Source organism: Parasteatoda tepidariorum, chromosome 2 (genome assembly GCF_982258835.1).
Source record: "Parasteatoda tepidariorum strain Cologne lab strain chromosome 2, Ptep-v5.0, whole genome shotgun sequence".
Classification (NCBI taxonomy): domain Eukaryota; kingdom Metazoa; phylum Arthropoda; class Arachnida; order Araneae; family Theridiidae; genus Parasteatoda; species Parasteatoda tepidariorum.
Genome location: NC_141756.1, coordinates 80495796 through 80515563, shown reverse-complemented (window position 1 = coordinate 80515563; position 19768 = coordinate 80495796). Strand labels below are relative to the sequence as shown.

At 28.0% G+C, this 19768-nt stretch overlaps 1 protein-coding gene across 6 annotated transcripts in view; it reads left to right on the top strand.

Moving 5' to 3' along the window:
- The window catches only part of Epac (Exchange protein directly activated by cAMP), a 265367-nt gene that overhangs the window by 224817 nt on the left and 20782 nt on the right, over nt 1-19768 (top strand). For all 6 annotated transcript variants that reach the window (XM_071177747.2, XM_071177748.2, XM_071177749.2 and 3 more), the window contains 11 exons: nt 31-149; nt 1851-2088; nt 4196-4379; nt 7763-7908; nt 9311-9387; nt 12086-12153; nt 12418-12496; nt 13630-13739; nt 14549-14634; nt 17087-17165; nt 18267-18411. In XM_071177747.2, coding sequence (XP_071033848.1) covers nt 31-149; nt 1851-2088; nt 4196-4379; nt 7763-7908; nt 9311-9387; nt 12086-12153; nt 12418-12496; nt 13630-13739; nt 14549-14634; nt 17087-17165; nt 18267-18411 — 1331 coding nt within the window. The remainder of the gene's footprint in view (nt 1-30; nt 150-1850; nt 2089-4195; nt 4380-7762; nt 7909-9310; nt 9388-12085; nt 12154-12417; nt 12497-13629; nt 13740-14548; nt 14635-17086; nt 17166-18266; nt 18412-19768) is intronic.

Here is a 19768-nt window from a genome sequence, read left to right as displayed (position 1 = left end):
TCACAATCACTTTTTTTTATGTATCTCAAGGACTCCCGCGACAAGATGAATGCAAGGCATCCAATGGGAACATCCGTTCCATCACCCCCTTGGGGAAGAAAGAATCACTCACCCCTGACGGACCAAATCCAGCTCTTCCTATCACACAAGTAGGTATCATCACCATTGTTCTATGAGCTTCAGCTTCTTTTTATGTCTAATTAACCCCATTCCAACTAAAAAAAATAATAATGGAATTTAAATTGGAGATGTAACTTCAGTTAGACGACGCCAATCATCATTACCCATGTTCGTGGCGTTGGAGAAAGCATAAATAAGGCACATCGCTTTGAAAGATGTTCGATCTATTGTATGGGTTTTAGTTAAAAATAGTAATTATGTCACATTATCTATCCAAAGTGGGATTTGCTGTGAGGTAAATGTGCTTGTTTGCTGTTAAAATTCCATTGTGTAATTAAGACTTGAGCAATGCGTTTGGTAACAATGTGCTTTGTTTAATTAAGTTGCTGTTGTTTGGCAGTTGAAACGACTCTATAATCTTTTCAGAGAAAGAGTAAGTTGATGTTATATTATTCACTGTAATTTAAAGGGAATTTTAAATGTTATTTTGTTCATAAGTGACTTAATACTCTAGTTTTGTTTATTTATAAAAGTAATTAGTGTTTACTGATTGCAAAATTAAAGCAGATATATGTTTATTTTGTAGTAGAATTGAAGTTTAAACATTTAAAACGATAAATTGTTTATGAATTTAAAAAAAACGTGTTATCCGTGTAAGAATATCGATACAATTAATTAAAATAAGATTTTAATTTATATATGGTTAACGAAATAGAAATAATTAATTCGATATAATTACTAAAATTAGATTTAAATTTTTTTATACGCTCTTCAATAATTTTTGTGTTGGTTATGTGTAAATAAATTGACGTAAATGACAAATTTTATGTATATATATTTTAATTATTTAGTTATTTTTTTAATAAATTTCAAGTATGCTTTCTTATTTTTTTACTTAAGGCATTGAAATATGTTTAAATAGTTTAGCCGAAACTTTTGTGGGCATAATTGTGTTAATTACTTCTTATTCATAAGTTTCTTTTATAATTTTTATTAATAAAATGTGTGGTGATTTTTAACTGCGATTGTGATTTTGTCAATTTTATTTATTAATCTTTGAGTTTATAACAATTTATAATTAATGAATTGAACCTCTTGTAAATGTTATACCTATGCAATTCTTTAAAATATCTGTCTTCAACATTTATTTTGCAACTCTTCTAAATCTTAACTGGAATGCCAGTATTGATAAGCGGGTTTTTGCATTTTAGTTCATAGGTGACGCTGTAATCGCAAAATGAAGATAGCAAGTAAATTGTAAAATATAATTGTAAATGAAAAATTGTAGAAAACACAGAGATCTCGAGAAATACATAGCAGATTTAAAATTAATAAAGATAAACAAAAATGGACTATTTTGATATTTTTGAAAAACGTTTCAAATATCTCCTAACTTGACACCTTCCCATAAGCTAGCCGTTGGTGTAACCCTAGCACTAGAAGATAAGGACTTTTTTTTCTGCTGAAAAATCCAAATCTGCAATAATAAACAAGGGTTCTTGTTTAGAACTTTGCAGATGCTCCAAGGAGGGGGGGGGACAGATTAGGAAGTCGAGTTTGGTATCATTGATTGTACCTCTAGAAAATGTTTCATACTCGTAGTTTCAGAGTTTTGACCTGATGTATATATCGCGAGGTGTTTTACTATTTCCATACATTTTGGTGATCCTATATTTAGCTGTTGTCATCGATTATGTTGCTGTTTTTTACTGATATTTTTTTCTCTCTAGGAACCATCGTCGACTCTATCACGTGCCGGCTGGGTATTAAGAACTCTAATTTTGAGTCAAAGCCCCCACTTAATTCGTGATCGAAAATACCACGTTCGAACATTTAGAAAGTGTCTTGTTGGTTCAGAAATGGTGGACTGGTTGATGCAGCAAGGAGGTTCTTATGTTCGAATCCACTCGCGAAGTCAAGCTGTCGGCATGTGGCAAGCACTCATGGAAGAAGGTGTTATCTCCCACGGTAAGTAATTCATAGCAATTTCATTCCTTTAAAAAAATAATGGGGATGAGAAAAATACTAAATATATATATACCATATTCGAGCATATAAATATCAATGGCATATATATATGCCATTGCTCGAATAAGGCAACTCGTCACTAATATTTGATATGACAATATGCGGCACCGCTTATGTTTAAAATTTCTACAGACATTTTTAAAAAGAATCAAAAGTAAATCGAAATAACTATTTCGTAACGAAATTTTCATTCTTATAAAAATATGAAATGATTCGAATTAAATTCTTATCGTATAATTAACTGTTCAATACAACTTAAATAATTTAAAACAACCTTAAAAAATGAATTTAAATAAATGCTTAACAAATAAATAATTATTTAACACTACTTAAATTACTTTTTAGACAATCTGACAAAATGAATAACTATAACTGACTGTAGTGTTGCCAATATAAATAGAGAATTAATTACCCTCGTTTTCGGTGCCACGTAGGAGGAATAAATATATAAATGTTACACTTTAAATCGGATCTCTAAATATTTCACTAGATTTTTAAAAGAGACGACGAATTTTATGTGTATTATACGGCAGGCATGGAAACATTTTATAAGTGTTAAGTTTAATCACCTGAAAAAAAAATATTTTCTCCAAAATTTTCCAACTTTCAACATCATAAATGCACTATTTCTTTTAGTTAACATGAAGAAAAATCTTAATAAAAATTGGATAATAAATTTATTTTGATAGATTTATATTGATTCAATGATCCCTAAAACGACAAATATGCCCTACATTTTAGTAGTCTTACTACTCGTAAATTACTTAATTTGATAGGAATAATTTAACATGCCAAACTTTTCATATCTATCCAACTCACTGATAAATTGAAGGACAACTCTCAACAATAAACGCAAGATAAGTCGAATGTCTTTTGTTCTTCTCTTTTGTCAATCCATTATATCTATTTGAAGAATAATTTATGCAGATAACTTAATTATTCGTTCGTCAATTGTCATAATTATGTCTGCAACCTTAATTGCTCACGTGCCAATTTTTGCTTTTAAGCAACTGCTTCTGAGAAGAAAATTAAAAGCGATGGAATGCAATTAACTTGGTTCAATCTTACGAACAATTTGATATCCATTATAAAGAGACGGTTTCTTTTGGATGACTTTTAAACAAGAAGTCCTCTAGGTACTTGTGTAAGGTGTACATAAAATTTTCACACTGCTTTACATGAAGACTTTTTTTACATTTCTAAAAGTATTTATTTCCACATAGTTTGCTTCAATATAAATGGCTATTTTTCAATTGATGAATCCCAAAAGAAATTTATCTTCATTCGATATAAACTTCTTTCCTGTTCTGAGATGTTCTGATGGTCTTCTTTTGTTTTTGTTGGCTTTATTGATTTTCCTTTCACATTTACTTTAGCGTCTGACATAGTTTGTAGCACCGTTGAATTATAATTATTAAAATTTTGAATGTTAATCATCGTATTTTTTTTTACTTCGAATCTCTCGCAATGTGTTATTAATTTTTTTGTCAAGTATACTTGCTTTCATTTTCCCCTCTCATAGACGTAATGATTCATGATTTTTTTTCTTCCTGTAAGTCAAATTGGCTATAGATTCAAATTGTATTGGATAACGGATTTAAATACTATATATTAAGGTTGTTTTTCGAAGGTTCCGTTGTCGCATAAAATGATGCTATTTTATGAATAATATGCTTTAAACAGTTACTCATGACTGTCAGTACGAAATTAGATAATCGAAGGCTAGCGCTGTCTATGCTTGTTCTGAAAATGGCGCATAACGTTAACATGAAAAAAAAACAGTTTTGTGGAAATGAAAAGCGTTGTAGTCTAATTTTTTAATATTTAAATACTAACTCCAATGCTGAAGATCAGTGATTACAAAACATCCTATTTTTAGGTTTTTAAGCAACCTATTCCATGTTCAGTTAATAGTTTTTCAAAAGAAATTTTTTTTTTTTTAGAATTTGCCTTACCTTCCGTTCTTTAAAATTTGGTTCAAATATGCTTATTGTAAATGATCCTGTAGCACATGAAACTGAAAATGATGCCCTTTCTTATTTTCTAGTGACCAATGAGCACCAGTTCAAGGATAAATACCTCTTCTATAGGTTCAGGGAAGATCAGATCGACAGTGGAAGCTTTCCGTCAGCTGACGATCGTCAACAGGCTGAATTAGAACTTGCGGAAACATTAGCGATATTACTGCAGCTAGCTCCTGACGCTATATTTAGAATGATTCTTCGGAAGCCGTAAGTGCAGAACAAATATTTATTATATATATATATATATATATATATATATATATATATATATATATATATATATATATATATATATATATATATATATATATATATATATATATATATATACACCGAAGAGCCATTACATTATGACCACCTTGCTAATAACATGTAGGACCACCTTTAGCCCTCAAAACTGCCAGCACCCGCCGTGGCATTGATTCCGCAAGGTGTTGATAGGTAGTCTGAGGTATCTGGTACCAAGCGCTCACCAACTGGTCCTGCAATTCCCGCACATTGCGAGGGTGTAACGTGGCAGCATGAATTTGGTTTTTAAGTAGGACCACAAATGCTCTATTGGATTAAGGTCGGGTGAATTTGGGGGCCAAGACATGACTTGAAAGTCACTGGAATATTCCTCGAACCAATCCATGACGATTCGATCCTTATGACATGGTGCATTATCCTGTTGGTAAACACCATCCCCGGCAGGAAAAACTGTTGCCATGAATAGTTGAACCTGGTCTGTAACTATGTTCAAGTAGCTTACAGACGTCAGGGATTGTTCTATGAGGATTATGGGTCCTAATGTGCCCCATGAAAACATTGTTCCTGGGCGAGAAACCATGAAAATCTGGGAGAGCCCATTGTTATAGATGGAGGGTGGTCATAATGTAATGGCTCTTCGGTGTATATATAATATTACCGACCTCAATTGTAAGCAAACTACAATAGTCCATAGCGTGAAAAAAGGCATGCATTTTAATAGTTATGAAAAGTGATACAATACTTATTTTTCTATTAAACTTAAAGATTAAAACATTTGTTATTATATACGTATATTTGTTTAAGTTTATTATAATTACCTAACTAGCCCTCATGCTATTTTGAATTTGTTTAAAGAATTACTTTATCAGAGTGACTTTATTTAGGCTAATTGTTCTAAATCTTTAATGTTGGTTTTAACTTTAGCTAAGGCTTTATAGCGAAAGCATTCCCTACTCTGGGTATATTGAAAATTACCCGAAATAAATCAGGTCATAGGAATAATGAATGGTATATTTTTTAATTACCTACATGGGCTTAATGCAAAACGTTTAAAGGCTTTATGTTGTGATTAACAATTACTGCTAACTTTTCTAATTAATTTGGCACATGGCTAAATGACGATAGTTTATTGCAAAGGAAAAACAGTTAGCAATTTATCAAAAATATAAATAAGCATTATATTTTTGATGAAAATTTTAATCACGACTTTTTTTTTTTACGTACTTCGCCTTATTTTCTTGTTGCATAAAATGGTTTTAATTCCTCCTATAGACAAAATCTAATGTATAAAAAAATTAAATATTAAAATTAAGCTTAAGTAATTTTGATTTATTTATTCTAAATAAAATTTGTTAAAGCATGCTTTGTTCAATGCCATATTTATAATGAATAATTAACTCCCCTTGAACTTGAAACTATTTCATGAAAGAAAAAAATGCTTTCGAGCTTTTTATTTTTAAAAGTTAGTAACCTAACTTGCAAAAGTAAATCAGTATTCGAAAAAAAATTAAAAAAAGGTTATTTTCAGGAAATTACAAAATATCCTATTAACGAGGAAAAATTACAAAATTAAATATAAATTTAAATAACCAAGAAGCACTAACCAACTGTGACCAGACTTATGAGAACTGAAAAAAAAGCCTAAAAGGTTTTACACGATAACATATTCTAGAAGCATTCAATTAAAAAATTAAAAATATTTAACAGTGTCTTAGCTATGAAGAATACTGAAGGATATAAGTGCTTTGCCGAATAAAAACTTGCGTGTTAATAAAGACGAACTTTATAACGAACAAACGAATATACAAGATAAAAGATTCGAAATGGGGATTGAAGCGTGAATGAACTTTTTTTTTCTTCTTCTGAATACCCTTATCTACCTGACATAGTTTCTTAGATAATATGTGTTTATTCATTGCTACACTCGGACTTACTCAAACAAGTAAGATGTCAAATTCCTAGCGGGATTTAGTAAGTTACTTAATTTTACGTTGCTCCTTATGTTATTCGTGTTTGTTAATGCAAATTAATATTGCTTAATTAATGTATCACAAATAAAACAAATTTTTATGCTAACATTTTATTTTCATTTTTATATAAAGCATAAACAAATTTGGCATTTACTTTTGCGTAGGAAATACTTTAGAATTATTCACATCTTATACGAACAACGAATGTAGCATTATTTGCTAATAAAAACATATCAGGGTCTGATGGATATTTTTTAAATTTATTTTTGTATTTATAATGCAATAAATATAACTATCATCTGTTATTTTCGTTAAATAAAACATGCAAAATTCATTTTCTGAAAACTGCAAAATTAGTCTCTAATAATTGCCTTGCAAGGTTAATATTATAAGTATTTGTATTATCTGTACGAAGATAATAATTGGATAATTTATTTTGAAGATTTTGCGAGGAGCTTGTTCTGAAAATGTTTTAACTAATTGCTTTGAAATTGTAAAATTATTATACATGTCATATAAAGCGAACATTTTAGATATTTTTGTTATCATTTTTAAATGTTCTAATATCTTTTTAAGGTTCTATTTCTATGTATTTATCATTTTATAGTTTAGGATATTATCTGTTGGTGAAAAGTTGAAAATAAAAGGCAAAAAAAAAAAAAAGATTTAGTGGAGCAGAAATCAACTTTTCTTGTTCAAATCGTTTACAAGTAAAACACACTTTTAAGAAATAAAGTTTTGAAACTTTTGCGAAATTATTATAAACGTAATGAAGACTTTTTGTGATTCAGAAAACATTTTGAAAATTTCTGCAATCTTATTTAAATAATTTAGAAGCTTTTCTCTGTGTATTTATCATTAAAACATTTTTTTTTGGTGGAAAGCCCAAATTTAAAATTAATGACCAAGAAAAAAATATTTACACGAATCGAAATCAACCCTTTTTGTTTAAATCATTTGCAAGCAAAGCACACTTTCAAGTAATAAAGTTTTGTGACTTATTAAAAAGAAATAGTACAATAAAAATATGACTTATCAAGTTTCATCCTCGATGAATTTCAATATTTTAAACCAGAAAAATCAAATAACTCAAAACTAGAAATTCTTTATTTAATGCGTTTTAATTGTAAGCCAAATTCTTTCCAAATTAAAAGAACGATGTTCCCTATTATTAATCATTTATTCAATATGATATAGCGCGACCCCAAAGGAAATCTTTATAAAAGGGGGTCAATATCCTTATTATACTAATTTCAAAGAATGACACATCAGCAAATGCACGGCATCTCACAATTAAAATAATACACGAAAAGGGTGGTGCATACTCTGCATTGTTGTTTGCAATGAATATTTAACTCTTCTCTTTGGCAGGTCCTGTGAGCGTACTGAAGAAGATCTGGAGATAATTTATGAAGAGCTACTTCACATAAAAGCACTGTCTCATCTCTCCAACAGCGTGAAAAGGGAGCTGGCTGGCGTTCTAGTCTTCGAATCCCACCCAAAAGCCGGAACAGTCCGTAAGTGTTTTTTTCCCCCCATTAATGTGTCACATGCACAGAAGGTGTTTAGAAGGGTGGAGGAGGATTAGCAACTGCCTATAGCTCTTAAGATAATGAGGTATAAAATATAAACACATTAAAACGTATGTACACACTATTTGACCACGCTTAGCGAAGTATAATTAACTATATTTATCAGAGTAGCTTTGTTGTATTCCATTATTATTTTTATAAGTGCGCGAATGCGCAGAAATAATAATAAAAAACAATAACTTTTGATTTAGTGGTCGGATTTCGCTATCAAGAGGCAATCTTAAAGGCCCACACGTCTAATCATAAATATGCTAATTAATCTATGCAAACCAAACGATATTTTAGTACTGAAATCAGGCACAAAAACGAACAAGTTTTTTTTTTGTTTATTTTTTCCATTTGCTTTTTTTGTAAATAGTATACTTGTTGATTTTTAACTTTAAATCCAAATTATTTATGCGTAGTGGGTTGCTTAATGTAAAACATACAGCACTAGAGGCACCTACTTACATGAATTCCTTCTTCGTGTTCATCTGAACAGGTCAAAATAAGGAAGCGCCTCTTGCGCATACTACGTCATTTCTGAGGATAGGTTCCAATGTAGTTTGCATGATGTAAAGAAATTTGTTGCAACATTTTTGCGACCTCTTCATACATATAATGTTTGTAAACTTGTACATTTCGATGAAAATAGACTAAAAATGTCATTTAAAAAAATCGGTATATTAAGGAACAAAACTAATTTCAGATATGAAATTCTCGCACAGGAAGCAGTCAAGATCAAGTATTTGTATTAATGCAACAACACTTTTATTCCCCAGTGTTATTTATTGAGGTAATCTTAATTTTTTAAAGCATTTATTTTGAATAACCGATTCAGCATACCCTCTTTAATGGGCCAAATCTACTTCAGAAATATAATTTTGACAGTATTAAAAAATATATATATATTCAAGAAATAATAATTTAAATCAGTTGCATATTATAACAATGTAAAATTATGATCAGCTATAAGAGTTAAAAAAATATAAAAATATCTAAAAACTTTTAAAATAATTTTTTTTTAAATGAACAATAGTTGAATATGTTCCTCTCCCTTCTTACTCACCAACTCGAAGAGTGAATTAGGTGTTTAAAGTGGTGTTTAAATTAGGTGTTAAAAGTGAATTAGGTGTTAAAAGTGAATTAGGTGTTTAGGTGTTAAAAGTGAATTAGGTGTCTCTTTAAATATTTCAGAGAATGTATAGTGCGTCATTATCACTGTTTATGGTTTTAAGTAATTAGCATGATCTAGCGCTAACGTATCGTTGGAATTAAGCACTTAAAAATTCGATTTTGTTATAACTCAAAAATAGTTTTGTAATATATTTTTGTTTGTAATTTTCAGTTTTCAACCAAGGAGATGAAGGAAAGTCATGGTTTATTATTCTTAAAGGAGCTGTTAATGTCGTCATTTACGGAAAGGTAAGACATCACAAAGTAATATATTTTGCAATCATATAATCAAATAAGTACTACTCATCTATAGCTTTTGAATTTTAGAAATTTTGAACAATATTTTTATATTACACATTTATACTATACATCATTTCATATTATGCATTATTTTATATTATACATTATATAGTCCATGCATCGGAATTGGTATATGTTAGCAAAAAATGGCTTAGAAACATCATATTTATGTTGTTTGATTGTAGTTCGAGAATTAACCGTGATCTGTAGTGTACTTAAATTCATTTTCATCAAATATTATGACTCAAAATGAGCATCTAATAAACTGGACGGAAACTATTTATGGACATAACATTCGATTTTGTTGTTCCAATTACTTTTAAGAAGTTTTTTTTTTTTTTTTTTAAAGTGTAAGAGCTACTCAAAGGATTTCTATTTTTTATGAATTTATTATGAATTCAAATAAATTCTTAATGCTGATTATTATATTTTCACTTATTACATTTTACATGAATCACTTATTACACTTTTTAACTTAGTGTTTTTATAAAGAATTTTTATAGGCTGATAAATTTATAATATTGGTAGTAAATTTACGTTGTAAAACTTCGTTTTTTAATAATTATTGTTAAGAGATTTGAATGCATTGATATGGTTTGAAAAGTTATAACTGGAATATATTCAGCCACTGCCACCCTGAGGTCCAGAACTTGGCTATGAATGGTAATGCTTAGAGATTAAAAAAGTAATCGAAATTCCTCGCTTACCTGTTGAAATTTTGGTTTAACATTAAAAAAGCGCATTTTGCGTTTTTTCCGTTTTCTTGCATGCTCATTTTTAGCTCTGCCTATTTTCTGAAACACGCATTTTGAACTGGGACTGTTTTTTTAAATGCACATTTTGAGCTGCATTTACTTTCCTAAACAAGTATTTTTATCTATCTTCACGATAAAAAAAAATAAATAAAAAAAACGCAGACGATTTTTAAATGTGAAATCAAATTATTATCAGAAAATGGAAAGTTGTGATTTCAATGACTAGTGCTGAAACAGAAAGGAATTTTAAGAATAAAACCTGTTTTAAGAAAGTAAATAGAGTGAAACTAAAATGAAACTAATTTTACGGAAAGCTTTTACGAAGTGAGTTAAGGGAAATGGAAATTAAGATTTTCCGCAGTAATTATTGCAACCGGGAAACATCAAGACATGACATCATCTTTTTTTTAAATAAAATGCAACTTAGATTAAAAAAATGGAAAAAAAGACATTAAAACAAGTAAAATAAACGCTTACCAACGGTTATAGAGTTCATCATGATTTTAAAACATCTTATTAAAAAGAAGCTAAACATATCCATAAATCAACAAGTAAGAAAAGTAATTTAATCATTATGGTTCTGAGTATTTAAAGCTTTATACAACAGTTTTGTAATATATATATATATTTTTAATATTTTTAAGATTCAAAATATGAAAATAAAAATTTATTTTCTTTCGTTTAAAAAACTGTTTTATCTTTTAATTGAAAATTGACAACTGCAAATAACTATTTTAGTTTGAATATAGAAAAAAGGAACTTCTCTGTATCGTTTGCTGCGAATAATTATTTCGATGAAAGATAACGTATTTTCTGTAAAGTTTTAATTTTTTCATTAAATATTTTTATAAGAATTGCGTTGGAGAAATTTTAAAATTGATTTTTTGAGGCATTAGACTGTCTTAAACTGTAAATTAGAAAGCTTCCTAAAACACAAGCTATAAGTACATTAAATTTTTTGAATTTTTTATTTTTATTTTTTACTTAATATTTAAAGAGTTTTTTTTTTTAAAAAAAACAATTTATTAGCTATTTTATACTTTTCGTTCTACTTATTATTTATAATTTAGCAATAGATTGATAAATACAATAAGTGACTTTTGATTTTCAGCTACGTTTATGTCATTATATGCATTTTCAAATCCTAAATATGAATTTTTTTTCTAACTTTTCATGCATTTTAAGCATTGTTGTTTTTAACATTCATCTATTTTCCTCTGTTGCAAAAGTTCAAAAGTATAGTTTCGCGCTACTAGTAAAGCTACTTTAAAAACTTTTGTAAATTACTATTTTTAAATTTCATTCTATTTACGCATTTTTACGCATAGTAAGTTATTTAATTTCGTAAATTATTGGCTACATCTAAATTTTTTTTCAAGCTATAAATAGTAACTAAATAAAATAGATTAAAAACAAGACGAAGCAAGCAAACGCAACGAATTTTAAGGAGAAATGCGTTTAAACTATTGACAATGCGGAAAATTCAGTCAGATATTACAAAATATAACTGCGTTAACATAAATTTATAATCACATAAAGTTCAAACTTTAAATTTATTTTATTATAAAAAAATGAATTTTCTCAGAGATTTAAAATTCTTCTAACTCCAGTATAAGATACATTGCATGGGACCCATGAAATTACAATAACATTTGAATTGTAACTCTTTTAAATTCCTTCCTTTACTAAAATACAAACTATTTTTTAAATAGTTATTACTTATTGGAATTATTCTCACTATGCTTTAAAATGGAAATAGATGCTCTTTTGTTGGCTGCAAATATTTCCTATTTAATATTTTTATTTTTTTTTCTGGGAGGGGGGAAGTAAAAACTTCTTATTAGAATTGGTGGCTTTTCTTTCTATATTGTAAATATTTCTTTTCTTGCCAGGGTGTTGTGTGCAGCTTGCATGAAGGAGACGATTTCGGAAAATTGGCACTAGTTAACGATGCTCCCAGGTAATTATATTTAAAATAAATATGCAAAATATTAATTGAATTTATTTTTTATAACTCCCATTCTATATTCTTAATTAACGCTTTATAAAGAATTCTCTTAAATTATCTCGCAGATTGAGTCTCGCCTTTTATGATGGGCTTAAAATAAGCTTTTATGTGTATTTAACTCTGATTTAATTGCTGAATACGACGACAGTCTGTCATTTAATTACAATCAATTATTCAAAATGATATCTCTAAGACTCTTTTTATTCCTTCTTTCAGAGCAGCTACAATTGTTACAAGAGAGAACAATTGTCATTTCCTTAGGGTAGACAAAGATGATTTCAACAATATTATTAGGGTAAGTACTGTTTCTTTCTAAAAAAAGGAAATTCCGTAAAAAGTATATATTTTTAATAATTGATAAAATATTTACATGCATTTTTTTTTAAATTTCTGTTTATAGGACAATCTTATGACATGTTATGGCAATCTTATTTTAAATTATAAAAATCTGTTGTATTAAAATTTTATAAATTTCTATTAGCGTGCCTACTTTATTTCAAAATTGCTATATATAATTATCGTATTTCAATAACTATAGACTCTTATTTGTCATAATTTTATTGGAAACTTAAGTTTCATTTTATTTTAAAAGGCTGAAATTATTACTTGTTTTATGTTTGTACTTGCTATATTTGTGTATCTATTGTGCTTTCAAGCTATTATTTATTTTACAAAAATTTCACGTCTCTTACATCTATCTTTAGTTTTTCGATTATTAAAGAAAAAAAACTGAACTTTTCGAACAGAAAAAATAGTTATTTCGATACCTTTAAATACCTTGCAAAGTTGATAAAAGAATAATTAAGTATAACTGCTAATATGTTAATAAAAACTTTTATTTTATGATGAAATATAACACTGAAGATTTTACTTTGTAAATTAGAAATACCTCAAAACTTTTTTTTCCTTCAAAATTTATCTGTATATATATATTTTACTGATTTTGATCCTTTTGATTTTGCTGCTTATTGTGTTAAAATGCGTGCCTTGAATATAGAACCGTTTTCTTATTTTTTTGTACTGAAGTAAATGTTCTATGTGACTAAACTTTTTGCATGGAACTTATGTTGCTTAATGCAATAAAAGTTATACTAAATTTAGTAAAAAGTTGCGTAACTTAAGTCTTTTTTTTCAAAGGTTAATAGTTTTAAATTTGACAGCTTGCAACATCTGTCAAAAAATACAGTCGACGCTTGGTTTAACGAATCTGGTTGACCGAACGAAAACAGACGTTATTATTCGATATCGTTATATCGAAAATGTACAAAAAATATACCTAAGCAAATATAAAAAAGAAACATCGATCGATAGAATTAAAGTTCAATTCTTTTTTGAAAGCAAATGAAGTGAAAGTGAAACAATTGTAGTAATAAGGAGTACTAACTTCTCTAGACAGTAGATAAAGTACAAGTATGTCTTAATTTTCAGGATGTCGAAGCCAATACTGTTCGATTAAAAGAACATGGTCAAGATGTCTTACTGTTACAGAAAATTCCAACTGATAGTAGGGCCCCAGATGGCACCCATTCACATTATAAGTAAGAATATCATCATTTATTGTTTCACTTTTCTATTATTTATTTAGAACTTTCGTTTACTTTAGGCAATGATTAATGATTATCTTAATTAATGATTAATGATAATCTTAAATTAATCTTTCCAATTTATTCTATTTGCAAAATTATATGAGCAAATTTATTTACTATGTAGATTTAATTATATGTTAAAATAGCGCGTATCAAAATGTTTTATTCATCAAATTTGCTAATCAAATCTGCAAATCTTCATATACATTACACGTATGTATCTTTTAAAATCTGTAAACAGTATTGCTTTAAATACAAATTTTTTGTCTTTAATATAGATTTTATGAATTCTTTTCAAAAGTGATGTTAAAAATAAACTTATCAAAGTTTCGCAAATTAGACGAACAAACACGCCATCGAAATCCGTCGTATCACTAGTACTTCAGGCTCTCCTCTAAATAGTTCTGGCAATCAAACGGATTTTTACGTTTTCAGCACTCCCTGCTTCAAAGATTCGTTAGATTTTTTATGTATTTTAGTGTTTCATGTATTTAAATATCACCTTGTGTGCCTTAAAATGAATAATCTTTTTTTTCATTTTCATTTTTTGAAAAATAGTTTAAAAAATAATTAAGGACGGTCTTTAAAGAACACCGCGTTTAATTATTTGTGCATCCATAAAATAAAATATTTATGTGATTAACTCTTTTCACGATTCTCAGGCTAGATAATTATTTTATTTATCTATTACTAAAGCAGTCTTTGTAGATTTTATGCTAGGAAAGCAAGTGATTTGTTATTTTACCTATATCCCTATTTAGATATATGGTTATGGCCGGCACTCCCCAAAAGATGTTGGAACATCTCCTAGAAACGAGAATAGATCAAAGGAATGAAGATGCTAGTGGTAAAGAATTTTTAAATTTTTTTTTCTCCTATTTATTTCTTAGGTGGCTCAACTAAATACAGCTTCAATGATTTTGTGGTATTATCGATTTAGATTATATTGTTAATTTCTTAAGTATATTAATACTTTTTAAGACCCTTAACGAAAAGGAAAAATCTAAACCAAAATTTTAGTTGGATGCTATTTAAGCCTTTCAAGACCAATTTTTACTTTTCCAATAAAAAGACAAATTACGGCTTCACTTTATCAAATAAGGTAAAAATAACAATATTTTGCTAAAATAAAAAAAAAATTATCTCTTAGAGCAGTTGGAGTGCGGGGGCTGGGGCATGTGGGTTTTTTTAGACGGGACATGTCCCGGTGAGGCTGAAAGGGTGAGATCAACGAAATTGAAGTTTATGTAACAAGTTTAAATTAATTTTTAATAAGTAATAACAATCCCTCAAATATTTAAAAGAATAAATGTACATCGAAAGTTATGATTGTTATCTAATGACTTGGCTATTAGCACCCCAAAATTATTCCGTAAATAATTATTTTAAACAGTTTAGCAATTTTTTGAAATTTCAGATACTCTTGTCTTTATTTCAATTCTTATCTTTTATGTAATATCCTTAGTAATAATTCCGAAAATATTAAATGAAATGCCGATTGCATTAGCAGAATAACGAAATAATTTTTTTTTCTTCTCAATAACAAATATTTGCACTGCAATATGGCATGGCATACTCTGAACCTAAGAACTTACACCGTAATGCTTTTATATAAAGTTGTTTAAAATCTTTACAAAGATCTTTGTATTCAGAAATTTGTATGTATTAAAACATAACGAGAAAAATTGTTCAGAAAATAGGAACAATTTGATAGAATGAATTCTAGTGGCATTGAAAACTGGCGCCATTTTTTTTTCTTATTGCATATTGCATATTTGATCGTCAAGATGAGAAAAACCAGTCTGAAACGCTGTATCTGAGTTGAGCGACGTAAGCGGCGGAAGTTCTGAATAATTTCTTGTGGGAATTTCGTAATCGGAAGCTGTTCATTATTAATTATCCGACAATTAACTTTTGTTAGACAAGATAAAAAATATTTTCTCTTTATAGGAAATAAATTTTATAAATTAATGTCGTTTGAATACATACACCAACACATTCATTCATCTTTTTTTTTCTACTAGTCAATTTATACGATTCCTCCTAATTTCTTTACTTTTAAATATTTTTCTTCATAAAAAATAGGTGTTTAATAACCCAGTGAGCTTTTTGAATGGAAAATACTTCATTTCACTATACGTTTATTTTATTTTTTGAAGCGTTCCAAATTTATCACTAAAAATTGAGTGAAGTAACTAAATTATTAATATAAAAAAATAAAAATGACTCTAAATTAAATGGAATTTATGCAGTTTAAGACTTTTAAATTAATCTGGAAGTTTGACTAACATAAAAAAATTATTTCTAAGAAAATAAAATTAAAAGACAGTAAATCATGAGCATGGAAGATACACGTTTGTTGCGATACAAAATTTTGTGTTACATTCGGTTTTTTTCGATGTACGTTTTTGGAGCTGTTGGAAGTTTAAAACGACGCAGTTTTTGACAAATGGCATAATTTTTGTAAAACTTTTTATGAAAAAGAATATCTTTATAGACAATACAATAGACAATAGATAGCATATATGCATACATATATGTATACATCATATATCTTACAATAGACAGCATATATTTATGTATTTAAGAAGGTTTTTGTAGTAGCAAAGTAAAATAAAAAAAATAATTTAAAATTTTTTTTCTTGAAATGTTTACTTTTTGCACAAGGTTTTGAACAAGTAAGGGTTCCCTGCATTTGTTGCAGTCGATTTTATGATTTTCTAGGATTTTGAATTTAGGAGATTTACAGTTGTTTTGCACATGACTTCAAATTTTCGAAATTTTTTTACACTTTCCCTCTTCTTTTTTTAAAATAAATTACTTTTATTATTAATTAGCGAATTTTGCATGAAACAGCAATTACAATTAACTTCCTAAATTCGAACGTTTGTTAGAGTTACAATGCACGATGCAGAATCGTGTCAGAGGGACCCTATACAAATTTTAAAACTGCGAACGCGTTTTCTACAAAACTATTTATATGAACCTCGTCTATTCTGTATTTCGGAATTTATTTTATTGAATTACAGATAAGTAAGTCTCATACAATGCAAAGTAGTAGTTTTTTCCTAATGTTCCCACCTTCGATTAAGAAAAATTGAGCTTGAATTAAGCAATTTAACTTAAGCTAGAAAACTTCATTTTATATATCCATTTTTTTAAAAATTTTAATGAATTTGATATTTAGCTATGAATTTGTTTTAGCTTCAAGATTAAAAGCATATTAATTTATAGTGTATTGATATGACATAAAAATATATGACTCCTTTAAATATCTCAATATTTTTTTTAAATTTCAGATACATTTTTGGAAGACTTTCTTCTCACCCATGTGATATTTATGCCAAGTCACCAACTATGTCCTGAGCTTATGAGACAATATCCTTTTTAATTATTCAGCTTTTATTTTGTTCATAAAGGGTGTTAAAATGCTATAAATTTATGTTTAATTTTAACTTAATATTTTATGATATGTTATACCAGTTATGTCTTCATATTGAACGCTATCGATTTTATTACATTGATAGAACGTTATAGATCCAGCAGTTTAATAAATTCAATTATATATAATCGATCGCTAGAAAATATATCTATAGTATTAAAGTTACTTTATGTAGATTTTTACAAAACTGGACTCATTATACAGCATGTAAATAAATAAATAAAATTTTTGTTTAACATGCACTTTTTCATAGATCACGCATAAACGTCAAGTAAAGTTTTGTTTTCTGTAAATGATACGAAGTATTAAGTTGTTAAAAAAGTTCTGCAACACCCCTTGCAGAATCCCTTGCTGAAAGATCTCGTTTATAGCAATAACGAGTCAAAACCTGACGTTCAGTTTTATCCAAAGTCATTTAGAGCTTATTGATGAAAATTTAAACTAAGAACACCAAAAAATTATAACACTAAATGAAAATTTATAAAATTTCAAATTTTCGCAAGGGTTGCAGAACTTTTTTATTAGGTGGTTAAAAAAGATCTGCACATCTTACAAAAATTTCACCTTTTATAAATTTTCATTTTGCGTGTTTGTTTTTTAATGTTCTTTGTTTAAACTTTCATCAATATGTTCTAAATGACTTTGGATAAAACTGAACTTTGGGTTTTAATCTGTATTGCTGAAAACGAGATTTTTCAACAAGGGTGTTGCAGAACTTTTTTAACAACCTAATGTTTTGAAACTTAGTATTTAATATTTACTTGCCTCATTATCAAGATATTTTTTTACTTTATCGAAATCGTAAACGGATGGTAATAAATACTGTAAAAAAGGAAAAATTTCAAAATAAATAAAAAATTTCTGAAAAGTTTTAAAACTTAGCTAACGTTCAAAAATCGAGTTTTTATGCATGTTATTATTTATGTAATTCTAAAATACAAGTTATTTTACAACGTGTGTATTTTATTATATTCTTAGTAAGTTTTAATAATTGAAACATTTATTTATCATCGTTTAGTTTCCTTAACTAACGATACCTATAGGATAGACGCTACAAATTGCAAGCAAGAAAAGGAGTTTATTATAGCCAATAAGAAACGTGTCTTACAATTTGTACAAATTTGGGCGACTGTCATTAGAGAAGCATTTTTTGAAGATGCCAGCATAGCATCTTTTTTACAGGTAAGAATTTCACTTATATTTTTACTAAATGGAGTACAGGACAGTTATGATTTTTACTAAATGAGTACGGATGCTATAACTAAAATGAGTGCGGGAAACTCAATAATAATTTGAAATACCGAAAATACAACTATATGGTTTGTTTTGTTCTACTAGTTCATATTAAGTTTATATTTTTCAGTCAGCAGCACCATAATTGCTGTAAACACAATGCTTGCTTTCCTAAATTATTTTGGGAAAACTAAATTTTGTATAATATTTTTTTAACTAAACATACATTCAGAAAATGTAACTGAAATAAAAACTTTTTTCTTCGTTCTTTTTAACAATTTGTAACTAACGTACCGTTCAGTTTTGAAACTTTGAGAAGTAAATAGGAGAAATGGTAGAAACTCTAAAGCAGTGTTTCTCAAACTTATGACTTTTGTGTACCCTTTCTAAATTTTTCGTAACCCTGTGTATCACTAATAAAAAGAAATAAATGTATTTTTTACTATAAAAAAGAATTGCACAAAAGTTAAATATCACAACTCGCTGTTGACACCACTAATTATTAACTTTTAACGCTGCAAAAATAGCCAATAAAAAAATACGTAATCATAAATTTTAATGGCTAGCTTTGTTTTTAAATAAAATTTTTTTGAATTCATAAGAACGGGCACCCCCACTAAACTGTTCCCGTATCCCTGGGGGTACGTGTACCACACTTTGGGAAACACTGCTCTAAAGCAGCAAATAATCATTATTAGTACATATAATTTAAAAAAAATCATCAAAAAATTAGGACTAATAAATTTATTTTTTTCTTAAACTGTTATATTAAATTTGAAAAGTTTAAAAAATTGTAACCAAACCCTTATTTTCATAAATCTTCTTCAATATAAAATTCCTTTTCTAGCGGACTTGAATGTTTCTTAGTTTTTTTTGCAAACGAAGAGAAACGATTTGTTATTTCATGAAAGTCTAATAAGTTGACCTTAAAAAATCTTTTTAAGTTTCAACGATTTTAATATCCATTATTGCGTTTTGATGTTTCATAAAATGATAATGTTAAAAAGTTTACCCAAATTAATTGATTTTTTACAAATATTTTTTTAAATTTATTCAAACACTAACTCTTAAAAACCTCGACATGAAAAATGGATTTATTCCACTTTCAAAAGTAACGACACAAATATAATCTTTAAGTAAGAAATCAATGAAACCTTCTTTTTTTTCAAAATTTATTTGTACGTTAAATAAAAACACTTTATCCGTTTGTCCTTAAATGGTGGCTTCTTCTATGAATGACCCGTGAGGGATATTTAGATAAAATTGCATCACAACTTCCGAACTTACTATTTTCAATGACCGGAAA